The sequence below is a fragment of the Zootoca vivipara genome, chromosome 3 (genome assembly GCF_965207765.1).
Source record: "Zootoca vivipara chromosome 3, rZooViv2.hap1.1, whole genome shotgun sequence".
Taxonomy (NCBI): domain Eukaryota; kingdom Metazoa; phylum Chordata; class Lepidosauria; order Squamata; family Lacertidae; genus Zootoca; species Zootoca vivipara.
This window is the reverse complement of record NC_142586.1, coordinates 74497600-74509653: the sequence shown is the minus strand read 5'-3', so window position 1 is coordinate 74509653 and position 12054 is coordinate 74497600. Positions and strand designations below refer to the sequence as shown.

The 12054-nt window shown below is 45.0% G+C and overlaps 1 protein-coding gene across 1 annotated transcript in view; it reads left to right on the top strand.

Annotated features, from left to right (window-relative positions):
* The first annotated feature begins 7039 nt into the window (after window positions 1-7039).
* The window catches only part of NID1 (nidogen 1), a 54173-nt gene continuing 49158 nt past the window's right edge, over window positions 7040-12054 (top strand). Inside the window, exon 1 of the mRNA XM_035108393.3 lies at window positions 7040-7414. Coding sequence (XP_034964284.3) covers window positions 7208-7414 — 207 coding nt within the window. The 5' untranslated portion in view covers window positions 7040-7207. The remainder of the gene's footprint in view (window positions 7415-12054) is intronic.

Here is a 12054-nt window from a genome sequence, read left to right as displayed (position 1 = left end):
GTTTCCATGTGCTGCTCTGGTTCGCCAGAAGTGGCTTTGTCATGCTGGCTACATGACCCGGAAGCTGTACACCGGCTCCCTCGGCCAATAACGTGAGATGAGCGCTGCAACCCCAGAGTCGGTCACGACTGGACCTAATGGTCAGGGGTCCCTTTACCTATATCATTGTCAATCTGTACTGTGCATCCTTGAAATGAAAACAGCATCTTTTCCAAGTTCCAAACCCAATCCCAGACCTGATGTTATGACTCAGCTGGAGGGTTCCTCATCAGAAGTACTGGAGTCCCTGGTACTTAATGAAGCCTGTGAGCTGTCTAGATCTGGGGGCACAAGGCTGCTAGAGGACTGCCCAAACAGCAGAAGAGTGTGACCTTGGAGGCCAATACTGAACACACCCTGAGCCTGCAGGACTGACCACACACCTTAAAAATCTTTTCAACAACAACCAGTGGAATTCAGTTGTATCTTGGATGCGGTTCCAGCAGCTCCAACCCTAAAGCTTCCAAACCAGGCCAGAAGACCTGCTGGAACAGAACAATACCTTCCCATACCCATGATAGCTCTGATATCTAGAAGTTCTCTGTGACGGAGGGCCCAGGAGGGACAGGAAAGCTTACCTGCTTCCAATATTACATCAATCCACTCTTTGCTGGTGCCGGCCATATGCTACATTCCTTCAAGGGGAAGGTTGTTTCCCTTACTGCATCACCACCCATTACGGAAAACTGTGAGTAATCAAGATTATCCCCCCTTTTCCTTCTCCATTGGATGTTTCCTTGTGCAAACAGTAGAGTTGGTTTACCATAAAAGAAATGCACATCAGAGGGAACCTGGGACTCTGGAGGCAAAATCCAAACAAGTTAATGGTAAAGCTATCTAGACCAGAGACCATCATGAGGCATACAGATAAACATACTGCAAGAGATCATTACTACTCTTAGCCTTCCCAACAATGACAAATAGGTTTTCCACAAATTTCTGTTTGCTCCAATTGAGCTTTAAAGAGTGGGTTTTGTGAGGAAAGCTCTGGAGCAGGGGGTCAGCAAACTTTTTCAGCAGGGGGCTGGTCCACTGTCCCTCAGACATTGTGGCAGGGCCGGACTATATTTTTTTGGGGGGGGGATGAACGATTCCTATGCTCCACAAATATCCCAGAGATGCATTTTAAATAAAATGACACATTCTACTCATGTAAAAACACGGTGATTCTCGGACCGTCCGTGGGCTGGATTTAGAAGGCAATTGGGCCAGATCTGGCCCCCGGGCCTTAGTTTGCCTACCCATGCTCTGGAGCAAAAAAAAAAAGTGGGGCGAGGGGAGTGGGGAGCACTCAGACACAGAGCTTTAAAGTGCAGACTGTGCCTGGAGAGAGCAGAAGACAGGTAAGTGTGGATAAGCCCAAAGAGTTAAAACCCATTCTTAAAGCTGCAAATAATAGCTGTAGAGGGAAAGAGTTCAGATTTCTGAACTTCTGTGGTGCTAAAGCTTCTAGCATTCAACTCAGTGGGTGTGCTCACATGCAATGGGAAGCTATGGTTTAGTGTTATTATGACAAACCATAGTGACTTGGGCTCATGCATTCTTCTCAGTCTCCTCTTCCAGAATGCTCAGAAGCTTTCACTTGACTAGCCACAGTAGAGTGTTGCATCAGAACCCTAAACTGTGGTTCACATTATCTATGGTTTATTGAAAGAAGTCACATTTAACCCACGTTTTGAAGTTGGCCTGTTTCGACAAAGCATAAATCAGATTAATCACAGTTTGTTAGGTCTGGATGACCTAGAAATCTGTGGTTAATCTAAAACAGATGCAACTCCAGTGTCAGAGGAGGAGGCTCCAAGGCTCACCTTATCTTGTTCTCATAATACTATGGTTTAGTATTACATCCAATCAGTCCAGTGTATTCATTATTAATCTGACTCTAGATACCTGATAATCTGATGATAGCACCATTCCAGTGGATATATCCAGTAGCACAAAATTAATATTATGCTTGTGCTTGAGAGCTTTGTTGAACCATGTTAAAAACTATTATACCAGTATAACCCGTAGAACAGAATTATGTACTGCATCTGACCTGCTTAATTTGTGACTTACCAAGAGGAATGCAGCTTGAGAAGTTGGAACTAGATGGCCCAAGGGAGCATCCGAGTGGGATGTGGGAGGTGAAATCAGGACCCCAATAAGTGTTTTGTTTTTTTTCACCCCAGTCAGTGGATTTATCAAGCCCCTCAATGAACTGCTGTACGCAGTTAGTTGGTAGGTTGCACTCAGCTTGGTGGGTCAGCAAATTGTGCAGGTTTATGCAGAAGTGCCTCTTTTCAAAATCTGGCAGTCAAATGCATTACTTTAAAAAAAAAACACCTGCCACCGGCTACATCTTTTACTTTAAATTGAATGGTTTCTTTATCTTTATGCAAAAAGTTTTAAGTGTTCAGTTGATGCATACTGTACTTCAGATAACAAAAGTAACCAGTCCAAGAAACAGCAGGAAACACATGTATCCTCTTGGTCTTGTAATCTTTTTGAGTGTAGCCAATACTCAAATGCAGGAGACCCAGCCAAACAAGCTGCAGAAAAGACCCCACCCTCCACTATAGAACATACTGTTAGATGTATATTTTTCTGTTGATACAAGCTGATATTTGTTTTCAGTTCTACATACCCAAAACCTCATTGCGGATTCCAATAAAATCTAATCCTAATTTCCATTTATGGGTTAAATCATGTCTGGGTTAAATTCCAGATACTGTCTGGAAACCACACACATATATATATTTGGGATTGGTGATAGAGACAGATGGAATCAATTGTGAAGCACTTAATTCGGTGCCCAAATACATTATCGGTACTAATTCAGAAAAGAATGTGGACTTCAAATTAATTACAAATGCCGTCTAATGCATGCTGATGATGTCTTTGGCATAGCCCAGCAAGTGAAGGACAAAATGGATTTTGCATTCCATGTACAGAAGCAAACCAGCCTGGTAGTTGAATCTTACTTCAATACTGGTGATGTGACAGGATTGTCTACTGTACTTTAGGACAGCAGCCTAGCTTTCTGGAAAGAGCAGGGCAGGTTGCATGATGGCACGCATATATTTGCCTGCTCACTCCCCCCTCAGTATCTACTGCCTGTGGTGTCTGGCACATTTTGCCTAATAGTAGAGCTGGTCCTGTACCAGAGACCTTTTTTTGATGAAATCAGAGGAGCGGTCTGCATTTATGAAGTGGTTTGATTTGTGTCTTCAGTGTCAAACGGGGGCCGTAGAAGTAGTTGCACAGTCTGGGTGAGATCAGGAGAATATCTAATCCTGGATATTCTCAGCATCCACACAAATCCCAGGATAAAATATTCAGACTATTAAGAAGTGAAATAGAATGTGTTGTTCTCTGGCTACACTTGTACTGTACAGGTTTTTTATATATATAACAATTGGCTTGCTCATAAACTCCCCACAAAACTATGCAGTAGTAGAGTGGGAGCAGTTTCCAAAGGAATTTACCATCCTAAAGGAATGTTGTCCCAAGAGACCTGAAGTTTTTCCCATTCTGCTCAGTTTTTCCAGTAATCAGATATATTTGCAACCCTACTCCAAAGGCAAACAAAAATTAGCATGTCATAGTGTGCTTGTCCCCACCCCTTTCTACACATAGTAGGAAACTATCATATGATAAGAGGTCAATCATATGTGGCTTCCATATACATGCAGGTGTGAGCTTCTCAGGTCTTCGTCTTCTAGCAATGCCTCCTTAATGGTTTCCTGCTTGGAATATAGTCCAGGCTTGTAACCACTGAATTCATAAGAGCGAATGGAATGCTGCCATTGTTCCTGTGGCTGTGTGTTATGAGTAGGAAGATCCTTGCATCAAATCGCCAGTCAGCCGGTGCCCAGTTGGTTACAGAGATTCTTTATAGTTGGCAAAGCAGCCACATTTTATTCAAGTAAATTAGAGCCAAGGACCATTTTTTTCTGTAACAAGATACATTTTTGTAGCATTTCTTACATATTTTAAACCAGCTCAGTGCATTTGTATTCTCAGAATAACTGTAAATAATAAAGTTTCCGTTGTTGAGCAGCAGAGACCACTTAATGAGAATTGCAGATGTACCGCTTAACCATTCTTAAGTGATACAGTATAGTCTGGTTGTTTATTCTTTTTAAAACAAATTGTTCCTTTAAAAAAAAAAGCCAAAAATACAAATTTTACTTGAAAAGATCTCCCACCAATGTTGGAGGCAGATTAAAGGTACAATAACCCAGAAGCAGTGTCGTTTATTCAGAGCAGCTTTTAAAAAGAAAATTCCACTACAAAGTTAGAGAGCCGTGCGTATGGAGGGAGGGAGGGTCATCTGGCTAAATTTAAAAGACACGAGTAGTTAGGAGACAAAATCCTTTCCTAACCACCCACCACAGAATTCCCAGAATTTCCCTGTGATTATCTGATAAAGAGGAAACTGGAGTCAAAGGAGAATACAGAAGTAAGCAGATAAGAATTAACCTTTAACTGGAAGAGCATATTTGGATCAAAAATCTCTCCCAGATCTAAGTTACGTCCAATGATGTAATCAGTGGCAAAACTTGTGTGTATATATACCCATATATGTACCTTATTCACTATAGAATTAACATTGGATCTTAGTCTTATAGCACAGTGTTCATTTATTACAGCGATGTACAAGGGGTGTCTCTGCATTTCTCCTGAAGCTGCCACAGTGAGAAAATCATGTAAACTGTTGACCTCTGAGCTCTAAAGCCCTGTCAGTGAGTAACTGCAATCTGTTAGGAACTACAGTACAGGTGTAAAGGCTTTATCCACAGTACTGAGCAGGGAGATTCCACAGTAGTTGTTACAGTCATGGCGGTCACCTACATTCTTGTAGAGGGTCACAATGCTGTAGTCGCACATGTCTTGTGGCAGGAGGCAGGACAGGGTCTCAAACAAAGCTGGGTGCTCCCAAGCCCACAAGCCCATCATGTTCACACCATGTCCCAGTGACTTCTATGCTAGCTTGGTCATGTCCACAGAACGGCAGGGTGCCCAAGGATGTGCTCTGCGGGGAGCTGGCTTCAGCCACTAGACCCATCGGCAGACTAATTCTACATTACAAAGATGTCTACAAATGTGACATGAGGGCTGGCACCATTAACTTAGCAGTATGGGAATCCAAGGACCCAGGTGGCGCTGTGGGTTAAAACACAGAGTCTAGGGCTTGCTGATCAGAAGGTCGGCGGTTCGAATCCCTGTGACGTGGAGGGTGAGTTCCCGTTGCTCGGTCCCAGCTCCTGCCCACCTAGCAGTTCGAAAGCACCTCAAAGTGCAAGTAGATAAATAGGGACCGCTCCAGCGGGAAGGTAAACGGCGTCTCCGTGCGCTGCTCTGGTTCACCAGGAGCAGCTTAGTCATGCTGGCCACATGACCTGAAAGCTGTCTGCAGACAAATGCTGGCTCTCTCGGCCTATAGAGTGAGATGAGCGCCGCAACCCCAGAGTCGGACACGACTGGACCTGATGGTCAGGGGGCCCTTTACCCTTTATGGGAATCCATTGCAGATGATCACAGTGCCTGGAGACAGACAGACAGGTTTTGTGTCCATAGTAGTGACCAGAGGAGGAATGGCTGCTGGGAGGAGAAGAAACGCCGTGGTGCATCTGCAGCAGCACAACCGGACCCCTTCATCTGCCCCAGTTGCACGTATTGGTCTCTATAGCCTCAGCAGGCATGGCAACTCTCCAGTGGTTTGACTTCACCCTCAAAGGTGCACTCCTGCATTGTCTACGGCAGGGGTTCCCAACAAAATTTTCTCGAGGACCCCTCATCGAGCCGCTATTGTGACAAGGACCCCCATTAATTCCTAATCCTAAAATTAAAAAGTGAGAGCCAAATTAAGAGTCTTTTTATATTTTATATTTATACGTTTTTTACAGTTACGACAGAGTACTCCATCAGTATACAGTTAGTTTTAATTTTCAGTTCTTAATGAGATGAGTTAAATCTGTCCTTTGAGTCCATTATTTCTGAAATATTAGGTTCCAAACTTGAAACTTTCACTCTGAAATCCGACCGCATGTCGAGCCGATTCCTATATTTGTTTTTCATGAAACACATGGAAGAAAATGCTTGCTTTGTTTACAAACACTACTGTTTTGCAAAGAGGCAACGCGCGCCAGGGAGGAGGGAGGGGAATGGAGAAGACAGGGTACCTGCGCAGTAGCGCACAAATGAAGCCAACGCGCGCAAAGCATCTTGGGGAGGTGAGCGTTAGTAGAATGCGCGTGCTGCCTCTTTGCAAAACAGTAGTGTTTGTAAAGCGCCACCTAACGGCATACAGCAGAACTACTGCCTCTATCTAATTCTAGTTTTGCGCTAGACTGCTCATGCAGGAAGCGGCCAAAACAAAAAAATCTGTTATCATACGAAATATATTGAATATATTTTTTATTATAATAGCATCTTGCGGACCCCTCTGGCATAGCTCGCGGACACCTGTTGGGAACCACTGGTCTACGGAGACAGATAGATGCCAACAATATGTCACCTTTTCCTCCAAGGAGTTCAAGGTGATGTACATTTGTACATGGTTCTCGCTTCCTATTTTATCCTCACAACCTTGTTAGGCTGAGATACATGACTGGCCTTAGGTCACCCAGTGAGCTTCATGCTCGAGTGGCGATTTTAACCCTGGCCTCCAAATACTTTAACCAGGGCACCACACACTTAACTCTCTAGTCTGTGTAGCTAAAGGGGTGTATCAGTGACTACTCTCCCCCCTTCCACTTTACTGGGGATCTTTTCTATATTTGTACATGCAAACGTTAATGAGTATGAGCGGGGAAGAGAACCAAGCTTTCACAGAGAGCAATTGTGGGTAACTGTACTGCGAAGGGCGGGAAACGCCTCTGGCTCCAGGAGGCTTGAGATTGGGTAAGCAAAGCTCAAGTTTTCTCTGCTGTGATTTTTGGATGGCTTTGCAAAGGATGCAAAAGGAGGGAGGTGGGGGGGACAGAAGCCCGTCCTCTGATGGTGATAGGGCGTCTTTCTTTGAACTCTCCGCGGATTGGTTGGCTTCCATCCCTCTCCTCGCTTTCCCTCGGCCTCCCCCTCCCCTCTTTTCCACCGCAGCCCCGGCGGGGTTTAAAACTTGAGGGCTCGCCGCTCCGAGGCTCGTCTGCGCCGCTCGGACGTCGGCGAGGAGAGAAAGAGCATGGCCAGCCTGCGGGGCTTGAGTTTGTGGGCGCTGCTGGTGGCGCTGGCGACGCCCGGGAGTGGTTTCCCTCACGGGGGGCTCCTCTTCCCCTTCGGCTCGGAGCGAGGCGACGCCGAGCTGGAGGCTGGGGACGACTCACATTCCCCGCCTCTGGAGCTCAGCACCGCGCTGCGCTTCTACGGCTCCAGCGTCGACTCCCTCTATGTGAGTGCGGGTAGGGGGGGCAGCGGGCGGAGGGGACCCCCGGGGGAGAGAGGGCAGTGGCCTGGGAAAGGGGTCCCCGTGGGGTGCTTCCCCCCTCAGTGCAGCGCTGAAGGCTGAGGCGGCGTTGCTGTCACTGCTGTGGGGCAATGGCGGGGGCGGAGGGTCTGCTGCCCAGGCTGTCGGCCAAGTGGGGCCAAACGGGGTGCGGGGTAAAGGGCTTCCTGTGGCGGGAGGTTGCTTAATTCCTGAGAGGGAGAATTGCTGGGTCTGAAGGTTGTTTGGAGGGACTCGTGCGCTTGGAGCCCTTTCCTCTCCTTTCCAAATGTGGCTACTGTGTCTTCCCCGACAAGAGGGACGCCTTCTGCCTATGCTCAGAGGCGCCGCCGTTCCTCCGCGTGACTCCTTTGTAATTCAGACCTCTCCGGGTTGAGCCTAATGACTGTAAAAGCGACGCCAGGGGAAAAGACCAAGCGCAAATTAAGCCGTGGCATGTAGGTTTCCCCATAAAAGTTCTTAAGACAAAAGGCATTTCCTCCACTCACGCCTGTAAATTTTCTTGCAGCGGGGTTTTTGTTTTTTTAAAGCCCAGAAATTCCCCGCGTGGTGGTGCCGCCGGAGGGATGTTGTATCATTAAGAGATCGATCTAAGCCGAGTTGAGCCCCTATTGAAAGCAGGGGGCAGCTGGCAACTCCTGACAAACAGCTTATTTCAGGAGGAGAAGCAGTTGTGCAGGAGCAGGTCAAGGAGAGGGTTGCTGGGTGGGAAGGGGAGGAACTGTCCAGAACCATTTTGGCAACTCAACTAGATTGTTGCTAATTCCAAACAAAATAGAAAGCAGATGGGATATGTCCTTTCCAAGACTTGCCGTCCCTGCTCAATGAGGGGTTGTTGCCTCATTTCAGCAGTTTATTCCACTGAACTATAGGTCATGCAAATAAAATTGTGGCCCTATAGTTGAGTACAAAGGGTCAGATTCTGTTCTAAGTAAATTGGCATTCTTCTTTTGGCAGTGTATCTGTCAGCCAAGGATTTAGTGCATGGTGGTTCTGTTCTGCTGAATTCTGAAATGGTTTATTTTCTTAGTCCTTACTTTACTCTTTTTCAGTACAGTAGGTGTTGCTATCCTTGTATTCTTCCAGAATTGTGAGGTATTTCAGTATGTTTTCATCTTAATTTGGCTTATTTAAAAGGCCAAACACACTGAAATGCTTTGAATAGTGTGGCTGTGGTGAAATACAATGCCAAACCATAGTTGATACAAGAAGAGTTAGGCACAAATTTCCTCCTCTTACATGTACCAGTTAGTAAATTCTGGTCCTTGTTTGCTAGTTAGTCTGAACAGGCAAACTATTATATGCGTTTGCCTGCAAATCAGACTGACTGTAATCGAGTTTGCTGGAAAGTGCAAGCCATAGTTTTTTGCCTGGTCTGACAAACTGGCAATATATCCTTTGTTGAGAATAACATCAGAACCTAACTGACACTCTGTGCAAGGGAAGAAGGTGGGGAAAGTAGAAATGCATGAGCATAAAATTCATGTCTGCACATCCTTGAAATGCTGTGCCATTTGAATGCACATTATTTTTTATTGGTACACTATAGGCTGGTGCTTACCTTTTAAAGTTCTGTGTGGTTTAGGATACGGGTACTTGAAATACCATCTTCCCCATATCAACATGCCTGATATAAAGGTCAGTGTCACAGGTCCTTCTCTGAGTCTGGATATCCCTGCCAAGTTAAGTGAGCCAGGTGTGACTGGACCCAGGGCTTTTTTGGTTGTGTCACCCTGCTTGAAGAATTCCCACCCCAAGGTGGCTTGCCTAGCACCTGCACTGCTATCTTCTGGGTGTTGCTACATGAAGACACTTCTGCTTTACAATGCCTTTTTACATCACAGTTCTAAAGTTTGATGGTGCCCTTAAGCATTGCTTTATTGTTCGTTATTTTACTCATTATTGTGCACGGATGCAATTTTGTGAACTGCCCTGAAAAATTCAAATTGTAGGGCAGTATATCAGTCTATTAGTGATGTATGGAAGTGAGAGCTGGACCATAAAGAAGGCTGATCGCTGAAGAATTGATGCTTTTGAATTATGGTGCTGGAGGAGACTCTTGAGAGTCCCATGGACTGCTAGAAGATAAAACCTATCCATTCTGAAGGAGATCAGCCCTGAGTGCTCACTGGAAGGACGGACCCTGAAGCTGAGGCTCCAATACTTTGGCCACCTCATGAGAAGAGAAGACTCCCTGGAAAAGACCCTGATGTTGGGAAAGATTGAGGGCACTAGGAGAAGGGGATGACAGAGGATGAGATGGTTGGACAGTGTTCTCGAAGCTACGAACATGAGTTTGACCAAGCTGCGGGAGGCAGTGGAAGACAGAAGTGCCTGGCATGCTCTCGTCCATGGGGTCACGAACAGTCGGACATGACTAAACAACTAAACAACAACAACAACATATCAGTCTATTAAATAATTGTAAAAAATATGCCAGTATAGCTACCAATATTTATATCATAGTAGCAAGCAGCTTTGGAAATAACCCCACAAATGTTATTAGCCTGGGGTTTTTTACTCATGAGGTGCATTGGTGTGGAAAGAATCAGGGCAGGCCCACCCATGAAGTGGGGTGAAGCAGTTGCCACCACCTCCGCCACTGGTGGAGAAGCAGTGCCATCGTTGACACCCAATTTGATATCTTGCTGGAAATCAGCTCCTATGTCAGTGGCAGATGGCAGGTGGGGCAGCGGCGGTGCCATTCTATGGCATGGTGGTGGTGTTAGCAGAGTTGGGTGGCTCAGAGGTGGAGGTGTCATGGCAGGCAGCATGGCAGAGACGGGTGGCACATCCCATTTTGCCTCAAGCCACGAAATGGGACTGGAAGGAATGACATGTTCCATCCCTCTTTTGCCACCCCTTCCTCTAAGTAAGAACCAAAGTCGTCTGGCAGAGGAGAAACAGAACATTTGGTGTCCCCTCTGGCAGCCTGTTCACTTCGCTGGATGCAGTTCCTTATTGCTTGTGGTGACCAGGCAAGAGTTTAACTGCAAGGATGCTATCAGATATAATACATTGCAGTATATGAGATAATAATATTTAGTATGACTTTCTGCTAGTTTCAGTGAAATTATCTCTACACCAATCTGATTCGAGAAGATGGCTTGTGAAACATGTTCTTCTCCTCAGGCTATCTTATTTTTAAAAATGGTTTCAAGGAAATTGTAATCTTCTCTGTGCTTTTGGGATTGGGTGGGACAGAATAAAAATCCAACCAAATGAACACAAACTATAATTTTATTTATTTATTTATTTAACATTTATATATACCGTCCTCTTGCAAAACTTCAGGGCAGTGTACTACAATGTTAAAACATTTAAAAGCAACAGAGTGCAATAATTAAATTTTACAAATTACTCCAGGGGCATTTTAAACAACTGCCGTCTTCTTTTGCGATCACTCGTAGCTGAGTAAGATTGTCTTCCATGAATATGGTGTTAACAGTGTGTCCGTAAGTGACTGTGGATGCCAATTCTGGATCCACACATCCATTCACAGTGGGGACATAGGTTTCTGGGTGGGAGTTGATCATGGTGAGGATTTGCCAAACATGCCTTCCTCTTGGCTCGTTTCTTCCTTTCGTCCTGAGTTTGTGCTTCTTCAATACCTCGGGTTAAGAACTTTGCTTCAGGATGAGAATAGAAATTGGGTGGTGGCGGCGCGGTGGCAGCAGGAAGCCCCATTAGCTAAAGTGGTACCTCAGGTTAAGAACAGTTTCAGGTTAAGAACGGACCTCCAGAATAAATCAAGTTCTTAACCTGAGGTATTCAAGAGGTATTCACTGTATTCAAGAGGCACCTGAAAGTTAATCATAGAATTATAGAATTGGAAGGGATCTGGAGGTTATCTATTCCTACCCCCTGAAATGCAGGAATCTCAACATGTGGTTCCTCATCCAATTTGAAACCATACCAAACCTTACTTAGCTTTGCAAATGTTTTTGTGGTTTTATTGCTGAGCCACTATGTGAAGTGACAAGAATTCTCAACGTTGGACTGCTTTCTCTCAAACCACAGAATTGTTTAGCTGTGTTCCCTTCCTTCCTGTTTCCTGTTCCTCCTTCTGTCTTTCATAAATTTCCTTAGCTGAGAGAGGCAGAACTATGTATAAAGTGTGTGGCATGTTTTCTTAACATCCCATAAATGTAACTTGGCCATCTATGCAATTCAGAAGTACTGAATCCTAAAGATATTTCACAAGGTTGTGTGTCCTGTCAGATTAAATGGAGTAATACCTTAAAAGGAAATGGTGCATTCTACAGCTGTTACTGTCTCCAGACAATTAGTGATGTTCAGTTTCCCCCTTCGTATAAGTATGCCTCTCTAATAATATGCAGTCTGACTATAATGTGAATATCTAGGTTTGGGCTGGCAGTTTTATTTGTATTTAAATTCATGTTCACTCATACTCATTTCCTTACTTGGGTTAAGCTGGTAGAGTAATTATTCTTCTCCTACTGGGGTGCTTTCAGATGCAAGTTTATTATGGAATTAGTGCTGCTCATGCAAACAAGTCCTCCATCAGCAGCCAAATAATGTTATCACCATCAAAATACGAGCCAATGCTTGTTTTATATTTAATC